The sequence below is a fragment of the Eptesicus fuscus genome, chromosome 21, assembly GCF_027574615.1.
Source record: "Eptesicus fuscus isolate TK198812 chromosome 21, DD_ASM_mEF_20220401, whole genome shotgun sequence".
Taxonomy (NCBI): Eukaryota; Metazoa; Chordata; class Mammalia; order Chiroptera; family Vespertilionidae; genus Eptesicus; species Eptesicus fuscus.
The window spans coordinates 43,419,024-43,439,229 of NC_072493.1; the positions used below are offsets into that span (position 1 = coordinate 43,419,024).

At 52.9% G+C, this 20,206-nt stretch overlaps 1 protein-coding gene across 8 annotated transcripts; it reads right to left on the reverse strand.

The window, feature by feature from the left end:
* Positions 1–4,840: 4,840 nt before the first annotated feature.
* On the reverse strand, positions 4,841–18,636 carry TSKS (testis specific serine kinase substrate). Of its 8 annotated transcripts, none has more exons than XM_028129526.2 (11): positions 18,402–18,636; positions 17,219–17,444; positions 10,221–10,316; positions 9,908–9,991; positions 9,508–9,618; positions 8,693–8,952; positions 7,971–8,165; positions 7,080–7,253; positions 6,370–6,505; positions 5,115–5,314; positions 4,841–5,020 (listed from the first exon to the last, which is right to left on the reverse strand). In XM_028129526.2, exons 1-11 carry the CDS (start codon positions 18,569–18,571, stop codon positions 4,864–4,866), a joined length of 1,809 nt encoding a protein of 602 aa, XP_027985327.1. In that variant the 5' UTR covers positions 18,572–18,636; the 3' UTR covers positions 4,841–4,863. The 8 variants fall into 8 exon arrangements, with proteins under 8 accessions (XP_027985327.1, XP_027985328.1, XP_008152564.1 ...); XM_028129527.2 differs by having other exon boundaries at positions 9,508–9,591; positions 18,402–18,634; XM_008154342.3 differs by having other exon boundaries at positions 5,147–5,271; positions 9,508–9,591; positions 18,402–18,633.
* Between the last annotated feature and the right edge of the window lie 1,570 nt (positions 18,637–20,206).

Genomic DNA, 20,206 nt, shown 5'->3' on the forward strand with positions numbered 1-20,206 from the left:
TGGTCGAACTCTTGGTCGAGGGGACAATTTGCATATTAGCCTTTTATTATATAGGATATACACTGAGTGGCCAGATTATTATGCGTTCAGAGATCATAATAATCTGGCCACTCAGTGTATATCTGAAATGTATACCAAACCCTAAATATACTTTTTTCCTATACATTCCTATGATAAAGTTTAATTTATAAATTAGGCACAGTAAGAGGTTATCAGTAATTAATAATAGAAGACTTCTAACAATATACTGGGTGGGGCAAAAATCGGTTTGCAGTTGTTCGTATAGAAAACAACACAATAATAATAATAATACAAGAATAAACTGTGTTTCCCGTACTCACTACTGTAAACCTACTTGTGCCCCACCCTGTACTGTAACGAATGTGAATGGCTTTGGGGCCGTTATAAAGGAAAAGAAGGGTTAATTGAGCGCTGACTGGGATACAGTCGATCTGATAATCAAGTCGCTACTAAGTGACTAATGCGTGGAGACACTGGACAAAGGGATAATTCACGTCCGGGGCAAGATGGAGCTGGACCGCATGAGGTTTCGTCATGCCACTCGGAATGGTGCCCAATTTAAAACGAATGAATTGTTTATTTCTGGCATTTTCCATTGAACATTTTCTACCTCGGGGTTTACCATGGAAAGTGAAACTGCGAATAAGCAGGGGAGGGCTCGGTGACTACGGTAACATTTCTTTCTTTTTTTAAAAATATATTTTATTGATTTTTTACAGAGAGGAAGGGAGAGGGATAGAGTTAGAAACATCGATGAGAGGGAAACATCCATCAGCTGCCTCCTGCACACCTCCTACTGGGGATGTGCCCACAACCAAGGTACATGCCCTTGACCAGAATCGAACCTGGGACCCTTCAGTCTGCAGGCCAACACTCTATCCACTGAGCCAAACCGGTCAGGGCTACTGTAACTTTTCTTCAGGTGAAACCATCTGTTAAAATCACTGGGGTGATTTTTGTGTCCTGAAGATACCGTGACTGACACCTCTATCGGCAGCACGAGGCAGATCCTCAGCGGTGGGGTCTGGGGGGTGGTTTAGTTCGTTTTCAGGGTTCACACACAGTGATGCGCTCCTTGCCAACAAGGCATGGGCTGCTAGTAACCCCCGTGTGCGGTGGCACCGTGGATATGGATTACCACCCTGCTGACAGGGACGCAGTGCCAGCTGGAGTGGGTGACGGGGGTCAAGTGGCTGCTGCCGTGGACCACGAGGGCACCAGGATGGCCGCCAGGACAGTGGCGTTGGGTGGCTTCCTCTGGCACGCTGGTGGGGGAGTGGTGTGGGGGACAGGCAGGCGTGCCCCGCGGCCTGGCCTTCGGGGTGCTTCTCTGAAGTGGCTGCAGCTCTTACTGGACGGACCTGCTGTGCTTTCTGCTTCCCTCAGGTGAACTCGGCCCTTAGCTCTGAGGCACCGCCTCCTGTCTGTCCTCCACCCTGAGGTGGTGTGGCTTCCTGCTGGGCTAATCTGTGGCTCCCCCACACCCCTTTCGGCCCACGGCCTTCCATCACCTGTGCAGCCAATCCCTCACATCGAATTCTATTTTAAGTGTTCAAAGCAGTTATTTGTGGGGTTGTCTTTTTTTATACATTTAATATCTCCACAACCTTATGATTCCTTTATTTTAATGATATTCCCAACATTTGTTGTTGTTGTTGTTAACCTTCACCTGCGGATATTTTTCCATTGATTTTTAGAGAGAGGGGAAGGAAGGAGAGACACAGAGAGAGAAACACTGATGTGAGAGACACATCGATTGGCTGCCTCCCACACAGGCCCTGGCCCGAGGCCGGGGATCGAGCCTGCAAACGAGGTACGTGCCCTTGACTGGAATCGAACCCGGGTCCTTCAGTCCCCGGGCCGATGCTCTATCCACTGAGCCAGACAGGCCAGGGCAGTTATCTGTTGATTGGGTCTTGAGTGCCAGTGTTCTTGGTGCCAAGAGTGACCTCAGGGGACAGATCCTCAAGATGGGATTCTGGGATTGTTGTTCAGCTGTTGGCGCTTTAATGAAATGATAGCTTTTCGGGTGGAAAATGGGACTCCGTTTTCCCTGGAGCACACTGTCTCTTGGAGGAAGGTAAAAGGGGCTTGGGAGGAGGTGAATCTGTTGCAATCCTGGTTCTTTACCCATTACTGGGTATCCTTATGTAAATGAATTTTTACAAAAGGTACTACTTCATTTATTTATTTATTATCCTCACCCAAGGATATTTTTCCATTGCTTTTTAGAGAGAGTGGAAGAGAGAGGGAAGGACAGAGAGAAATATCGATGTGAGAGTAACACATCGATTGGTTGCCTCCTCCACAAGCCCTGACCAGGGCCCGGGCCGGGGAGGAGCCTGCAACAGAGGTATGTGCCCTTGATTGGAATCAAACCCGGGACCCTTCAGTCCGCAGGCCGACTGAGCCAAACCGGTTAGGGCCTTATGTAGATGATTTATCCTTTCTGGACCTATTTCTTTTTCTGCGTCTTAGTCAGTTTGGGCTATTACAAAATGCCATAGACCAGGCAGCTGAAATAACAAACACTTATTTCTCACAGTTTCAGAAGCTAGGAAGACCAAGATCAAAGTGCTGGCAGGTTTGGTGTCTGATAGGAGCCTGCTTCCTGGTTTGCAGATGGCTGCCTTCTTGCTGTACCCTCACATGATGGGAAAAGAGTGTGTCTCACCTTATAAGGGCACTAATCCCATCATGGGGCCCCACCCTCATGACCTCACCTAAACCTAATTACTTCCCAATGACCCCATCTCCAAATCCCATCTCACTGGAGATTAGGGCTTTAATGCATGAATTTCTGGGCATATAAACATGGTCCATATCACTCTGTAAAATGATAATGTTATTCATCCTCTGAGGGGTTTTAGACCTTCCCAGCCCAGTTCCCATCACCCTGTGGGTACAAATGAAGCCACATTAATAAATCTCATATCTGCTAGCTTTGAATCTATAAATAAATTGGGGCTTAAAATAATGTTAAATTTAAATGTTTTTATTTTTTAAAGAAGTAGCATCTTTATAATATCTGATAGACCATGAATATGGCTTAACCCCCACCACTTATTAAGGCCTTTTTAAAAAATATATATTTTATTGATTTTTTACAGAGAAGAAGGGAGAGGGAGGGAGAGAGAAACATTGATGAGAGAGAAACAACAATCAGCTGCCTCCTGCACACTCCCCACTGGGTATGTGCCCTTGACCGGAACCGAACCTGGGACCCCCGAGTCCACAGGCCGACACTCTATCCACTGAGCCAAACCGGTCAAGGCTTATTAAGGTCTTTAACTTCTCAGTTATGTTTGTAACTTTTCTGTAGAGGGGATGGCATGTCTTTTGCTAGATTTGTTCACCATTTATTCAGCTTCCTTGCTAAATTCACTGATGTTTAATAATTTATTCTATTAGGTTCTTTATGATTCTCTATATGTATAATTATGACATCTCAGAATGAGAGTTTTCTCTTTTTCTGTCCTTATATTCTTTCTTTTCTAACCTTATTGCAATATGTTAGCATAGGGATTACCTTTGGAGTAGAAGGAAAGGGTAGTAGTGATTGTGAGGGGACATGAGAAAGGATTCAGGGGGTGCTATACACTCAATTTTTTAATCTTGGTGATTTAAATGAACATGTCTATTTCATGATAATTCATGGAGTTTTAAAATATATATATTTTATTGATTTCAGAGAGGAAGGGAGAGAGAGATAGAACCATCAATGATGAGAGAGAATCATTGATTGGCTGCCTCCTGCATGCCCACACTGGGGATCGAGCCCGAAACCCGGGCATGTGCCCTGACTGGGGATCGAACTGTGACCTCCTGGTTCATAGGTCAATGTTCAAACACTGAGCCACACTGGCTGGGATCATGGAGCTTTTAATTTGTGAACTTTTCTGTTTATATTATACTTTGACTAAAAACTTAAAATAGCATTGCCGTGGTAGTTTAAAATGTCCACAAATTGACATTTTCTGTAAAATATGTCTGCAAATTCTCTGACACACCTGGAGTAAAATTTGGACTCAATTCTAAGGAACATAAAAAGGGGAAATGATACCATGCAACTTGGGAGCCTAGGTCATCAAAGGCCCTTGTTCTTTCTTAGACTGCTGCTCTGGGAGAAGTTAGCTGGCATGAGAAGCTGAGGCCCGGCCAACAGCCATGAGAGTGAGCCTTCCAGCCCCAGTCAAGCCTTCAGATGACTGCAGCCCCAGCTGACATCCTGCAAACTCATGAGGACCCTGAGCCAGAACCATCCAGCTAAGCTACTTCCAGATTCCTGGCCTTCAGAAATTGTGAGATAATATACAGTTATTGCTTTAAGCAGCTAAGTTTTAGGGTAATTCTTTACAGAGCAATAGGCAATTACCTAGTAAAAATCACCCTAAAAAATGTTGGTTGACTGATGCAGACTATACCAGGGAATCTTTTTGCCCCCTACCTCCTCCTCCTCCTTTAAATATATTTTATTGATTTTTTAACAGAGAGGAAGGGAGAGGGATAGAGAGTTAGAAACATCGATCAGCCGCCTCCGGCACACCTCCTTCTGGAGATATGCCCACAACTAAGGTACATGCCCTTGACCGGAATCGAACCTGGGACCCCTCAGTCCACAGGCTGATGCTCTATCCACTGAGCCAAACCAGCTAGGGCCCCCCTACCTTCTTTCCAAAGACCTGGACCATCATCAGCATCTCTCTGCATGGAGACAGCCTGTTAGCAGAGGACAGCGCCACAGGGAGCACAGGGGCTGAGGCATGGTATGCGTCCAAATTACTACTAACCATCCTTAGTTGCCAAAAAGGAGACAGAGTTCATGCCAGCATGAGGAGCCATTTATTGTTCAGGGGTTGGGCCCCCGCGTTTTGGGGGAGTTCCCCCACTACTGCCTCCTCCCATTGTCCCCGTGGACCCCTCAAGTGGCAGGTTGCTGAGTTGATCATGGAGGGAGCACATCTTCAAGTGCAGATAGTCCAGAGAGGCCACCTTCTCCCTGTGACGGCAGACAGCGGGCAGTTGGTGCTGGCGGGCCCAGACGCCAGGGGCTGGTGGAGGGGGTGACTCAGGCCCGACCCCCAAGACCTCACCCTCCTCCCATGCCCTCAGCCTCCTTCCTCACTCCGGCTTCATCTTGTCCGTCAGCAGCAGGTTCTTGGCCCGCAGGGCTTCGTCTTGGGCCAGGCGGAGGGTGGAGCTCAGGGCCTCTGCCCTGACGTGCTTGGCCAAGGCCTGGCGCTCCAGCTCCTGGGGAGAGGAGTGTAGGCGCCGCTGGGCTTGCCTGACTGGGCTGGGGGTGGAGGGAGCCGGATCGCGGAGGGCAAGGGGCAGGGGCCCATGGGGCCCACCTTCCTCCCTCCAGGTATCCTAGCGTGCCTCCAGCGGACCCCAGCATCCCACAATGCACTGGCCTTCCACATTCCACTGGGTGCTGAACCTGGGTCTGTCCCACTGCCTGTCCCCTAAGGCACTGGCCTTCTGTGTCCCGGCAAGCACTAAATCAGCATCCATCGTATTTTCCCCAAATGCCCAGGAAGCATCATGCCTTGGATATGTGTTTGGCCCCCAGTGTCCCATCACGTGGTGACCTTCTACATCTCATAAGACCTCCCATGTCCTTATCTACAGACCAGCATCTCTGTCACATTCCTGGTCCTTAGTGCTCTGGTTTCCTAGGTCCCAGAATGCACCAGGCCCTTTGTCCTATGGTGTCCTAGTCCCATAGTTCTGCCACATCAACGCCCACACTGCCTCACTTGTCTGTTTCACCCGCTCCGACTTCTAGCATTCGGCCATGGCCCATAAGACATCAGCTGTCTGTGTGCACCACATCAGGATGGAAAGTCCCATTAGCTGTTGGGTTTGAAGTCTGTGGTCCCATTTCCCAAAATGCACTCGTTTACTGCCACTTACATTCCCTGGGTCCTCCGTCTGACCTCAGCGACCCCGTATACTAGGTGGCCTCTCTTAAGACCCACAGAAAGTCCGGTTTGCATTCTATGAAGCTGTAGCTGTGTCTGCCTCCTGTATCCCACAGTGCCCCAGATCCAGTGTCCCATCATGCTCTGGGCAACGTCCCTCACCACGGTTCCATAATAATTGACCAATGGACCCTGTGCCGGTTTCTAAAATGTCCGCACATTGACATTCTCTTCAAAATGTCTCTAAATTCAACCTTCTGAACTGCTTGCCCCTCCCCTGGCCCTAATCATTAGAGCCCAGTGTTCCCCCTACACCCGCTGCCCGCGGCTCAGCCTTCCCACCCCGCCGCACAGTCCCTGTGCCCGGGCTCCCGCCCGCCCTCTGACAGAAAAGTGGGGCGTGGGGGCCCACGGGCCCTGGTACCAGAATCTTCTTGTGCAGCCGCTGGCAGCTGGGGCAAGCGGGGGCCAGGCCCCGCTGCTTCACCTCGTCCACTAGCGGGGTCAGGGCGCGTTCCAGCAGCTGCTGCAGGGACTCGGTGGACAGCTGCTGCCCCTGGCTGGGGGAGGGGGGGTCAGCGGGTGAAAGAGGCCTGGTGCTCACTCCACTCCCAGGAGGCCTACGGCCCAGCCTCCACCCGGGGCCCCTTCCCACGGAGCACCCCTGCAGCCCCACCGCCATGCCTGGGGAGTCACCCTCCCGAAGGGCGCCCGATGGCCCTCAGTTCACCAAAAGCTCCTACTTCCCACCGTGGACTGGTTTAATCTGGTCGCACGTTGTATCGGAAGTCCTCCCCCTTCCTAACGTGACCCGAACGTGGTATCCCTCGGCTCTCTGAGAAGCCAAGGTCTCCCCTCCCCACAATGCACCGGTAAACCCAGCCTCCCACCCACGACCCCACCCCAATCTTCCCACAATGCACTGGAAGCCTAGGATGCTTGACTCCATCAAGACTTTCCGGTGTTCCACAAGATCCTGACTCCACGTGGGACACGTGGCTCCCATCATGCACCGGGACTGCTGGCCCTACCACACACGCCTGGGGATGCCCTCCGTCCCGCTCTCGCCAACGCCCACCTCCTTCAATGCCTCGTCTTGATGGAATGCACCGGGAGCCAGGCCTGGGCCCTTACCTGGCACAGCGGGTACAGGAGCCTTGGGAGGACCGGTCCAGGTTCATGCTGAGGTCAGACCCCCTTCGAGAGCTCTGGAACTGCCGCCCCAGCTCCTCCAGAATCGGTTTCACAGGGCCCAGCCCCTCCAGATCGCTCCTCAGCGAAGCCACAGACACGGCTGACCGCTCCACCCTGAGGCGGGAGGACAACCAGGGCTTCGAGGTCGCCTCTCCGAGCGAGGCCGTGCCGTGACCAGCAAGTCTAATGCCCCGCCCTGCCTGCCCCTCTCTGCTCTGATGGCCCCTCCCTGCTCTGATTGGCCCCTCCTTTTATGTTTATTTTTAAAAATTTTAAATTGTTAATCCTCACCCGGGGATATTTCTTCCATTGCTTTTTAGACAGAGTAGAAGGAAGGTAGGGGGTGGGTGAGAGAAAGAGAGAGAGAGAATGAGAGAGAGAGAGAGAGAGAGAGAGAGAGAGAGAGAGAAACATTGGTTGCCTTCTGCATGCACCCCCACGTGGGTCAGGGATCAAACCTGCAAGCCAGGTATATGCCCTTGACAGGGAATCCGACCTGAGACCATTCGGTGCTCAGGCTGAGGCTGTAACCATTGGACCACTGGCCCGGGCTCCTTTTATGCTTTTAGGGCTGAACTACCCGTTCCTTGTTCTCCAATTGGCTCCCACTAGACCTGCTTGGCTCCTCCCTTTGTCCTTTTAAGGTGCGGAAACCTCTAACTGACTCCGCCCCTCAGGCCTTATTAGGCATGGCCAGCCCCTTCCTACTCTCTAATAGGAGCTTCCTCGTGTCAGTCTATGGTCGGGCCCTCTTCGTCCCATCTGATTGGCCCTCCGCTTTCCCTCGAGGCCCCGCCCTCCCGCAGCCCCGCCCCGCGCCGTGGCCCTCACATGGTGCACAGCTCGTCCGTGCGGCCCCGCAGCTCCTGCAGGCCCCGCGCCGTCTGCGCCTGCTCGCGCTGCGCCCGCTCCCACTGGCCCAGGAAGCCGTCCAGCCTGCCGCCCAGGCCCCCCAGCAGCCGCAGGGCCTCCTGCACCGCCCCCTCCTCCTGGTGCCACCGCGCGGTCAACGAGGACACCTCCCTCCTGGAGGGGAGAGGTGAGGAGCGGGTCAGGGCTGCGTTTGGACTCGTCCCCCTCGCGCCCGCCACGCCAAGACCACGTCTGTGGCCCCGGGCCCACCCAGTCCCCACTTTCTCTCGACCTATTTCTTGGAAATCCTCCCCCGTCGTCTAAAACGCTGCCTCTGTCCTCACCCAGGAATCCTGGCCCTCCAGCCCCACACCAGCCCCTCCAGACCCGGCCTCCTCAAGGCACAGCTCCCCAACCCTGTCCCCGTGCCCCCTTGAACTTGGAGCCTCCAACGACCTGCCTCCCCCTACACACACACACACACACACACACACACACACACACACACACCCTGCCCACCTCAACCAGCTGTGGACCCCCCTCCCGCCAGCCTTGTGCTCAAAACTAAGTTCTTCCAAGTCCTGCCCTTCTCCGTCACCACCTCCTGAAACACTCCCTCCCGGGTTCTTCAGGGCTCCCCCCCCCCCCCCCGGGCCCTGCCCCCCAAGACTTTCCAGTTTTCCACCCCAGGACCCACTCACCTCAGGTCCTCCAGGCCTGCAGACACCTTCTGCACCTCCTGCTCACTCATGATGAGGCCCTCCCCTGCCCGGGCCCCTGCTCCCCAGCAGCCGAGGGCCAGGCCGCGTGGCCGTGGGGGGTCATCGGGGCTCCCGGGCGGCCCCGCGCAGCCCTGCCGGGACAGGCCGGCCTCCAGCTTCTGCTCCAGCTCCTGCAGCTGGGCCTCCTGCCTCCGGGGCGTCTCATCCTGCAGCTGCTGCTGGAGGTAGCGAAGCTTCTCCTGACCCGGGAAGGGGGCAGGGTTAGGGCGTGGAGCCCTTTGCCCCCCGCCACCCCCCCAACCCTGCCACCACCTCCACCCCAGATCCACCCAGTGAGTCCCTGAGATTGGAAAGCACATGGATGTGGGGGGCAGGATATTGGGACAGGAAGTCCAGCTTTGGAGTCTAAATGGACTCCCACTTGCCGTCACTTTGGGACCTTTCTTCCATTTGAAGATGCCTGCCTCCCTGTCTCCATTCAGCCCCGCACCCCCCAAGTCCTCCAGCCCCCACTCCAATCCTCCAAGGTGTCAGTCTCTCCTGTTTCAGAAGAACAATGGAAACTTTTCCAACATTTTGCTGGGAGATGTGTGGGCTTAGGGGCGCCACGGACATTCCCACTCCAAGTCCAACACAAGGCTCTCTCCGGGACCTGACTATTACTGAGCACAGAGAAGTGTGACCGTGGACATGAAGGGGCACCCGGGTGATGGCGGGGTGGGCAAGTTCCACCTGAAGTCTGATCAAGCACCCTGTCCCCAATCCTGGGACCCCCCCCCCCCCCCCCCCCTTACCTCCAGCAGGGCAGAGTTCTGCTTCAGGACGTTGGTTTTTATTTCAGCATCTTCCACCGACCGGGTCACCTTCCGGCAGTTCTCCTGGGTCAGGACACCAGGGCAGGGGCCCTGCCTTCCCATTCCAGTTCTGCCTCCTTGCCCTTCCCCTCTATTTCCCCACAGGCTCCACCCCAGAAAACAAGGCGCACGACCCCCCTCTTCCCCAGCCAGTGTCTGCCCTCTGCCTATTGTTCTATCCCTTGGGAGCCTGGCTCCCTTGGATAAAGGGATGACTTTCTCCTTCAGCCTGTCCTGTGCTACTTTCCACTCCCCCACCCTCTCACGTCCACCCACTCCATTCCCCCCACCCTCTTCCTAAGTCCACTTCCTTCCCCCCTCCTGCCCCCCAGCAGCTCACCTTGAGTTGACTGCAGTACCCTTCCAGTTCTTCTGCCTCCTGCCGCCTTCGCTCTAGGTTCTCACTCAGCACAGAGCACTCACTCTGGAGCATGGGAGGGAGGAGTGAGCTAAGGGGTCAGCTAAGGCCACAGGGGACACCCCACTATGCGCCCCATGGTGGGGAGAGGCCAGGCCTGGCAAGATCGCTTTCCCTTGCTGAGCCTCTTGCCTTCCCAGCTGGGCTCTGGGTTCATGGAGCTGGTGGAGGGGCCTGAGAGAGCAGAGTGGCCCTGGAGGAAGAGGAGGTGTTGGGGGGAGGGCGGTCCGCGCACCTGCAGCGTCTGCACATGCTGATTAACCCGGGTGGTTTTTTCCTTCAAGCTGGTGATGGAGTCTTTGGCGCGGACCAATCCACTGTTGACCCCACTCTGGGGAAGAAGGAGAGACAGGTGGGTGGGAGCAAAACCCCAACGCCAAGAACAAGTCCAGAACTGGGAGGAGGCTCCGTGTACACCTTGATTCTGCCCTAGAGGGGCCGCGTGACTTTGAGCCAGGGCCACGCCGCTTTGATTCGAGGTACCCCTGCTCTGAAAGCCAGGGGTGGACTTGGTTTCTGCTTGGTGGCGGGGCGAACAATGAGTAGGACCAGGAGGGAGTGGGGGTTGAGGGAGCACTCAGACGTGTGGAGGAAGGAAGACGGTATCAACCCAACACTGAGATAAAAGCCTTCCGGATCCACAGACATAAATAAGATACATTGTTAAGACACATGCTCTGGCCCTAGCTGGTTTGGCTCAGGCAATAGAGTGTCGGCCTGCAGACTGAAGGGAGTGCGGCTCTTCCACAAAATACCACGTACCCTAATTAAGTTAATAATGTACCTACCTATATAGTTTAAGTTTAAAAAATTTGGCTCTCAAAAGAAATTTCAATGGTTGTACTGTTGATATCTGGCTCTGTTGACTAATGAGTTTGCGGACCACTGGCCTAGCACATGACTTCCCAGCCAAAGACTACATTTCCCAGGCTCCCTTGTAGCCAGGCCTGGTCATGTGACTAAGTTCTGGCCGAGGAATGTGAGTGGGAATAATGAAGATAATGTCTGAGTCATGCCTTTAATAAAGGAAAGAAGAGAGAACGGCCCCATTTCTTTCTTCCTATTGGCGGGAATGCAAAATTGGTGGCTAAAGCCATTTTGGGGCATGAGATGGAAGACAGAACAAGATAGAGGAAGCCAGAATTCCAGCACTGTGGAGCTCCCATCCTAGATTCCAACCACCTCTGAAGGCTTACACACAAGAGATGACATTTTCCATCTTGTTTAAGCTATATTGTTTTGTGTCTTTTTTTTTTTTTTAATCCTCACCTGAGGATATTTTTCCATTGAATTTTTAGAGAAAATGGAAGGGAGGGAGGAGGGGGAAAGAGAGAGAGAGAAACATCAGCATGAGAGAGACACATCGATTGGTTATCTCTCGTATGTGCCTCGACAAAGTCCGCGGATCAAACCTGCAACTGAGGTACATGCCTTTGACCAGGGATAGGACTCATGACCTTTCAGTCCACAGGTCGACACTCTATCCACTGAGCAAAACTGGCCAGGGCTGTTTGTGTCTTTTTGTTTCAGCAGCCAAACTTGTGACTTCATAGCTGAGCCATCAGAACACCGGAGCCTGTAACCTACTGCACTTGAAGAGCAGGCCTGCTATATTTGTTGAGATTTTTATGTGAGAAATAAACAGGTCATTTTGGTTTCTTTCACAGTTGCGGGCTTGATCCCCAGTGTGGGGCGTGCAGGAGGCAGCCGATCAATGATTCTCATCATTGATGTTTCTGTCTTTCTCTCCCTCTCCCTTCCTCTCTGAAATCAATCAATCAATAAAAGATATATATGGCAGCTGGTGTGCCTGGAGGTGAGCTTTAGCCTCACTGAGCACATATGAGGGGCATGGCGAAGGCAGAGCATGTCACCCCTGGCTAAGGAGTGGATGGCCTGACAGGGACCTGGGGACAAAGCCCTCATTGGCCACCCACACACCTTGTGACTTAGCAATTCGAATCCCTAGTTCAGTGGTCGGCAAACTCATTAGTCAACAGAGCCAAATATCAACAGTACCACCATTGAAATTTATTTATTTTTTTTTTAAATTTCTTTTGAGAGCCAAATTTTTTAAACTTAAACTTCTTCTAATGCCACTTCTTCAAAATAGACTCGCCCAGGCCGTGGTATTTTGTGGAAGAGCCACACTCAAGGGGCCAAAGAGCCGCATGTGGCTCGAGAGCCGCGGTTTGCCAACCACGGCCCTAGTTCAAGTCTGCCTGTTTCCTTTCTCATAAAATGGGATTAATGATACCTGGCCCCTGGCAGTAAGGGTCAATAGATATGATCAATAAGCCAGGCATAATGATTAGTATCAGCATTGTTAAAAATAAGGACAGCAGGCCCTAGCTGGTTGGCTCAGTGGCTAGGGCATCAGCCTGCAGATCAAAGGGTCCCGGGTTTGATTCCGGTCAAGGGCATGTATCTCAGTTGCAGGCTCCTCCCCAGCCCGGGCCCTGGTCGGGGCGCATGCAGGAGGCAACCAATCGGTGTGTTTCACATCAATATTTCTCTCTGTCTTTCCCTCTCTCTAAAAATCAGTGGGAAAATATCCTCAGGGCGGTATTAAAAAACTAACAAAATAAGGACAGCAGGGTGGGCTCTGCCAGGAAGGGGTTAGAACCCAAACCTCGCAGCCTCGGGACAGCCCACAGACAGCAGGACAATTCCAGGCAGGGGTCCGACGACCTGTGAACCTTTGCCTTGATTCGTGGGCCTCCCCGAAAAGCGGTACCCCCTTTCCAGTGGCATCCTTCAGCCTCACACAGATGTCACAGTTTAAGACAGAAGCCACCCTGGCCAGGGAGCTCAGTACGTTAGAGTGTCGTCCCGATAGCCAACGTTGTGGGTTCGATCTCCGGTCAGGGCACATACAAGAAGCATCCAGTGAATGCATAAATACGTGGCACAACGAGAGGATGTTTCTCTCTTTCTCTCCCTCCTTTCCTTCCCCTCTCTCTCTCTCTCTTTAAAAAAAAAAAAAAGAGTTAAAGCTGTTTGCTTCATCATTCTCCCATTGTCTCCGTCCAACCTGAACTTGTCACTCAAGCAGGGTCTCCATGCCCGTTCCCTGTTTCTCTAACCTCTCTCTCTAGTTATCTGTCCCCCTTCTCGTTGGTGTCTGCATCTTTCCTTTCTGCCCCCCTCTGTCCCCTCTCTCTGGGCCTCTGTCCCCTCTCTGTGTTCCTGCCCCTACTCTCTGCTCAGCTCCAGCTCTCTGGCCTGCTGGAGCTCAGGGGCTGAGCGCCTCTGTGTCCTTACTGTCTGCCCCTCGCCGCTCCTGCACGTTCCGTTCCCCGAGGTGTTGGCCGTCATACTTCTTCCAATCCACAGAGAAGGAACTTGGAGCGCGGAGGCGGCTGCCGCTCCCCTCACCCCATCACCCCACGCGGGCTGGCGGCCGCTTCAGCCTTGATCCCGGCTGGCTGCCCGGGGCTCTCTGAGGCTGCACCATCCGCTGAGCTGTGACTCAGAAACAGCGCTGGTGGGAGGCAAAGCGCTGCATGCGCCACGCTCACAGGGAGGACAGCATTGGGGCTGGGGGAGGGGCTGGCTCCCAGGGACGGCCTGCCCTGTTCCCTTCTCTCCGCTGGTCCTCCTGCTCTGGACCCTCCCCAACCTCCTCCGGCCTCCCTGCCTCCAGCTCTGTCTGCCTTTCAGAAGGCCCCCACCCAGCCCCAGAGGAGTCTTGAGAGAAAGAAAGGACTTTTGGCCTTGACCGGTTTGGCTCAGTGGATAGAGCCGCTGCCTGCAGACTGAAGGGTCCCAGGTTCGATTCCAGTCAAGGGCATGTGCCTTGGTTGTGGGCACATCCCCAGTAGGGAGTGTGCAGGAGGCAGCTGATCGATGTTTCTCTCTCATCGATGTTTCTAACTCTCTATCCCTCTCCCTTCCTCTCTCTAAAAAATCAATAAAATCTATTTTTTACAAAAGAAAGGACTTTTGCTTTAGTGTCACCCCCCCAGGCTTCCAATCCTGACCTTGTTTCTGATCAACTCTCTGAACTTCAGAGGTCACTCCACCTCTCTAGACCTGTTTTTTTTTTTTTTTTTAATTGATTTGAGAGAGGAAGGGAGAGGGAGAGAGAGAAACAGCAATGATGAGAGAGAATCATTGATTGGCTGCCTCCTGCACGCCCCGCACCGGGGATCCAGCCTGCAACCCGGGCATGTGTCCTGATGGGGAATGGAACCCTGACCTCCTGGTTCATAGGCCAATGCTCAACCACTGAGGCATGCCAGCCGCGCTAGACCTGTTATTTATTATTATTATTTTAAAAAATATATATTTTATTGATTTTTTACAGAGAGGAAGGGAGAGGGATAGAGAGTTAGAAACATTGATGAGAGAGAAACATCTATCAGCTACCTCCTGCACACCCCCCACTGGGGATGTGCCTGCAACCAAGGCACATGCCCTTGACTGGAATCGAACCCGGGACCCTTCAGTCCACAGGCCGATGTTCTATCCATTGAGCCAAACCGGGTAGGGCTAGACCTGTTGTTTTTGTTTTCATCTTTAAACTGGTAATGACACTGCCCTGGCCAGGTAGCTCTGTTGGTGAGAGTGTTATCCTGATACACCAAGGTTTGGGGTTTGATTCCCAGTCAGGGCACATACAGGGGTCAACCGATGAATGCATCAATAAGTGTAACAGCAAATCCATGTCTCTCTCTCTCTCTCTCTCTCTCTCTCAAATAAATACATTTAAAATAAAACAGATAACGATAAAATTTCCCTTACAGAACTTTTAAGAGAGAAAAATGAGATCCCCACCACAGGGATGCGGCACAGTGCCTGGCACATAGTAGGTGTTCAGTAAATTCAGAGTCAATAATCTAAGTTGCTCCTCTCCCCCCACCCGCTCATGACCCTCAATGGCTCCCCATTGCCCTCAGAAGAACACCCACACTTCTCAGCCCGTGAGGCCTGGTCCCTGCCCCTCTCAGCCTCCTCTCTCTCACACCCCACACTCCAGCTGCTGGGACTGACTTGCAGGGACCCCCATTCCGCGGGTCCTTTTCAACCCCTGTCCCTTTGCACATGTTCCGGCCAGCTTCCCTGGCTTCTGCCTGGGCAACACCGTCCTTATCTTCAAGTTCCAGCTTGTGCTTCGTCTTTTCTGGAAAGCCTTCCTTGGCCATGGGCTCCCTTTCTAGGGCTCCCACAGGGACCTCACTGCCCCGCCCCCCCCATCAGTGCAGGGTGCTCCCCACCTCCCACCCCTGACTCCTAGGCCTGGCTCCACCTCGTACCGGCTGCATCACCTCGGCTATGCCCTTTAACCTTTTGGTGCCTCAATAAGTTCACGTGTGAAATGGGGGCAGATAAAAAGAACGACGGTAACAGCCAACACTTATGCTGTGCTTACAGCTGGCTACTGTGCGAAGCATTTTACATGAATGAACTGCACTTCGTTGTCATGACAACCGCATAAGGTGGGTGCGGTTATATCCAGAACTCTGTCTTGGATACTGCTATATTTCTGCTCCTAGACTAGTGTCTGGCACATTGTAGGCGTTGAAGAGATATTTCTTTTCTTTTCTTTTTTTTTGAAGAGATATTTCTTGTGAGAACAAATACATCTCCATTTTACAGAAGAGGAAACTGAGGCTCCTGGAATATTGAAAGTGCTCAGTCGTTGCCAGTGAATCTCTTTAGCATCATTATGAGCATAGTTATTCTTTTTATTTCTTTTAAGATTTTTTTTAAAAATTGATTTTTAGCCCTAGCCGGTTTGGCTCAGTGGATAGAGCGTTGGCCTGTGAACTGAAAGGTCCCAGGTTCGATTCCAGTCAAGGGCACATGCCCGGGTTGTGGGCTCGATCCCCAGTGGGCGACTTGCAGAAGGCAGCCCATCCATGATTCTCTCTCCTCATGGATGTTTCTGTCGCTCTCTCCCTCTCCCTTCCTCTCGGAAATCAATGAAAATATGTATATAAGAAAATTGATTTTTAGAGAGAGAGAGAGAGACAGAGAGAAACATCCATGTGAGAGCAAAACATCCATCGGCTACCTCCCTCCTACACACCCCTTATCAGACACTGAGCCCACAAGCTGGGTGTGCGCCCTGACTGGGATTCAAACCTGCAACCTTTCGGTGCATGGGAGGAGGCACGACCAAATGGATGAGCCCCACTGGCCAGGCGATCCTGGTTATTGTTAGTGCCGTTCTCAGTGTCCACATCGAGCCCAGGGCTGGCCTGGGGAAGCCTGCGTGGGGGCGGGGCTGGGGGCGGGGCTGGGGGGCGGTAAAAGGACCCGGCTGTAGGCCTCTATGCTCCTGTGGGGAATTCTCCACATTCTCACGGATCTTGCTCACCTCCCTGCATTACCCCCGATTCTTAGGTGAGCCCCTCAGAGAACTCCTACTCCTCTGCCAAAGCCCAGGAGGAGCCGTTCCCGGATGCACCCATCCTGGGGTGAGGTCCCTTTTCTGGGATCCCAGCATGGCCTCTATTGAAGGATGCATTGTCCCCAGTGTGTACCTGGGAGACAGCGGGAGAACTAGGCGTGGATTGCGTGTTTTTTCAGGGCAGGGACCTGGCCTGACACGGGACATTGCGAAGTGACTGTATGAGCGAAAGACCAACTCCCAGCCCCAGCCGGTGTGGCTCAGTGGCTAGAGCATCAGCCTGCGGACTGAAGGGTCCGGGTTCGATTCCTGCCAAGGGCACGTGCCCGGGTTGTGGGCTCCCCAGTAGGGGGTGTGCAGGAGGCAGCCGATCAGTGATTCTCTCTCATCATTGATGTTTCTATCTCTTCCTTTCCTTCTCTCTGAAATAAAAAAAATTATTTTTTAAATAAGTAAATCAATAAAGACCAACTCCCAGGCAGCAGCAGCGTTCACCAAAAATGGAACAGATTCATGGCTGGCTGTTAGGGGAGGAGGCGACAGTTCCTCTGGGCTTTGAATAGTGACCAGAATCGCCCTAGTTGGTCTGGCTCAGTGGATAGAGCGTTGGCCTGCGGACTAAAGGGTCCCAGGTTCGATTCCTGCCAAGAGCACATGCCCGGGTTGTGGGCTCGACCCCCAGTAGGGGGTGTGCAGGAGGCAGCCAATCAATAATTGTCTCTCATCATTGACGTTTCTCTCTCTCTCTCCCCCTTCCTCTTCGAAATCAATAAAAATATTATCAAAAGAAAAAGTGACCACACAGACCCCCCTCCGTCCTCAGCATTTGTCTCCCACCAGGGCTAGGACCCACCTCCCCAGCTGGGGCCCCTCACCAGTAGTTCCGTGATATCTGGATCATCTGGAGTCCAGGGTGGGGTGGGGGAGGTGGGGGGCATGGGCAGCGCCAGCGAGCCACTGTCTTCCGTGGTCGAGTCTGTCACGGAGGAGTCCGTGGCCTCCACGGCAGCCAGGTTGAGCAGGGACACATTGGTGCAGGCCGAGGACCGTTTGAGGTTCAGGCACCAGTGCATTGGTTCGTGGGACATCCGAGGCTCCACCCTGGGGAGGAGAGACGGGCAGGAGGGTCAGATGTAGCCTCAGCCCAGCCGGCGTGGCTCCGTGGTTGAGCGTCAACCCATGAACCAGGAGGTCACGGTTCGATTCCCGGTCAGGGCACATGTCCCAGTTGTGGGCTCCATCCTCAGTGGGGGGCGTGCAGGAGGCAGCCGGTCAATGATTCTCTCTCATCACTGATGTTTCTCTCTCTCTCCCCCTCTCCCTTCCTCTCTGAAATCAATTAAAAAAAAAAAAAAAAAGATGTAGCGTCAGTGGGTTATGGCCCCTCCTACCTCCGTCTCCATATCCCATATTCTCTGACTCCAGTCTCACCGCCTACTTTCTGCTTCCTCCTCCATCCCTGCTACCTACCTTCTTTCTTAAAAATATGTTATTGTTGTTTTTTATTGATTTCAGAGAGGAAGGGAGGGGGAGAGAGAGATAGAGAAACATCAATGATGAGAGAGAACCATTGATCGGCTGCCTCCTGCACACCCCCTACTGGGGGTCAAGCCCACACCCCGGGCATGTGCCCTTGGCCAGAATGGAACCTGGGACCTTTCAGTCCACAGGCTGACGCTCTATCCACTGAGCCAAACCAGCCAGAGCTAAAAAAAATACGTTTTTTATTGACTAGAGAGAGAAGGGAGAGGGAGAGAGAGATAGAAACACCAATGATTAGAATCATTGATCGGCTGCCTCCTGCACGCCCCCTACAAAGGATCGAGCCCACAACGGGGCCTGTACCCTGACCAGGAATCAAACCATGACCTCCTGGTTCATGGGTCGGTGCTCAACCACTGAGCCACACCGGCCTGGCTTTCTTCTTCCTTTAATGCCCCCCTTCCCCTGACTTCCTCCTTGCCTGCCCCTCCCCTGCCCCTCCACACTGAGACTCGTGCTGTGTTGGAGGCAGTGTTGGGCGCCAGGACCATAGCTGTCAGGGTGCAGTAAACCCACCCGTGGAACGACACGGCCTTCTTTTTCTTCGCAATCCCCTTGGCTGGGCTGGTCACCCCCCCAGGAGCCTCTGGGATCATCTGGGAGCGGCTCTCCACTCCCGCCGGGGGGTCCCCTGCCTCATGGATCTCCTTGGACTGCCAGATTGTCTTCACCACCACGCTGGCCATGGCGTGTGGGGCCCTGCTCCCAGGGGCTCCTTCCTCTGAGACTCTCTACCTCTTCTGACCACTGACCCTCAAGGTTCCTGTCTCCACAAGCCTGCCTCATAAAGGACCCAACCACTGGGCCTCACCGAGGGGGGGTGCCGGGAGGGGGAGGTGCTGGCTCAGCATGTCCCCCAGGGGTCTCAGGAAACTCTTCTTGTCCAGATTCTACTTCCATCCCGGCATGTCCCTCCCCTTCAGAAACTCAATGGAGTCATTCATTCCCGTCCAGAACTGACAATGGAGGGGACCACTGTTTCTTGGGAGGGGCCAACTTCCCTCTCCCTGGGCTCACCGTGGGCTCACCCAGCCCCCCATATTCACACTTGATTCTTCATTGGATACCCTGGACTTTCCCGGGACCTGGGAGCCGGTGGTGAATGAGGATGGAACCCAGTCCAGGAGGATCTAACATCCATTGAGGGAATGGGACAAGAGACAAGAAACAGGCAAAAACACCAGATGTCGGTAAGTGATACCAAGAGAATCCTACGCGGGTGATGGTGGCGTGGGCATTTGGCAAAGCTCTTTGATTTGTGCGCTGGGGATTTGAGTCTTTTATTGTGCGTGAATTTTGCCTATTAAGAAAATCCAAACAGCCCATCTGGCGTCGCTCAGTGGTTGAGCAACGACCTATGAACCAGGAGGTCACAGTTCGATTCCGGGTCAGGGCACTTACCTGGGTTGTGGGCTCGATCCCCAGTGTGGGGTCATGCAGGAGGCAGCTGATCAATGATTCTCTTTTTTTTCTTTTTTTCTTTTACAGAAAGGAAGAGAGAGGGATAGAAAGCTAGAAACATCGATCAGCTGCCTCTTGCACACCCCCTACTGGGGATGTGCCCGCAACCAAAGCACATGCCCTTGACCGGAATCGAACCTGGGACCCCTGAGTCCACAGGCCGACGCTCTATCCACTGAGCCAAACCGGTTTCGGCTCAATGATTCTCATCATTGATGTTTCTGTCTCCCTCTCCTTCTCCCTTCCTCTCTGAAATCAATAAAAATATATTTTTTTTTTTTTAAAAAAAGAAGAAAATCTAAACAAACATGGAACTATAGTGAATGGTAGGCGCCGAAGGGTTAGGGTTTGTATTAGTCTCCGGAGGTTTCTGAAACAAAGTACCACAGACTGGGGATTAAAACCCAGAAATGTATTGTCTCCATTCTGGAGGCCAGAAGTCCAAGGTCAAGGTGTCCTTTGGCTTACAGATGGCCGTCTTTTCCTGTGTCTTCATATTGTCTGCTCTCTGCTCCTGTCTACCTTTGTGTTCAAGTTTCACCCCTTTGAAAATATGTTTTTTATTGATTTCAGAGAGGAAGGGAGAGGGAGAGAGAGAAACATCAATGATGAAAGAGAACCATCCATCGGCTGCCTCCTGCACGCCCCCTACTGGGGGATGGAGCCGGCAACCGGGGCTTGTGTCCTGACCTGGATTTGAACCGTGACCTCCTGGTTCACGGATCCACACTGATTAGCGTTGCCTAAAACAAACAAACAAACAAAAAGACCTAGTCATATCTTGTTCGGTGTTGCTGAGTTGGTTGAGCACCATCCCATGCACCGAGAGGCAGCAGGAAGGGGGTCCAAAATGGGTTACC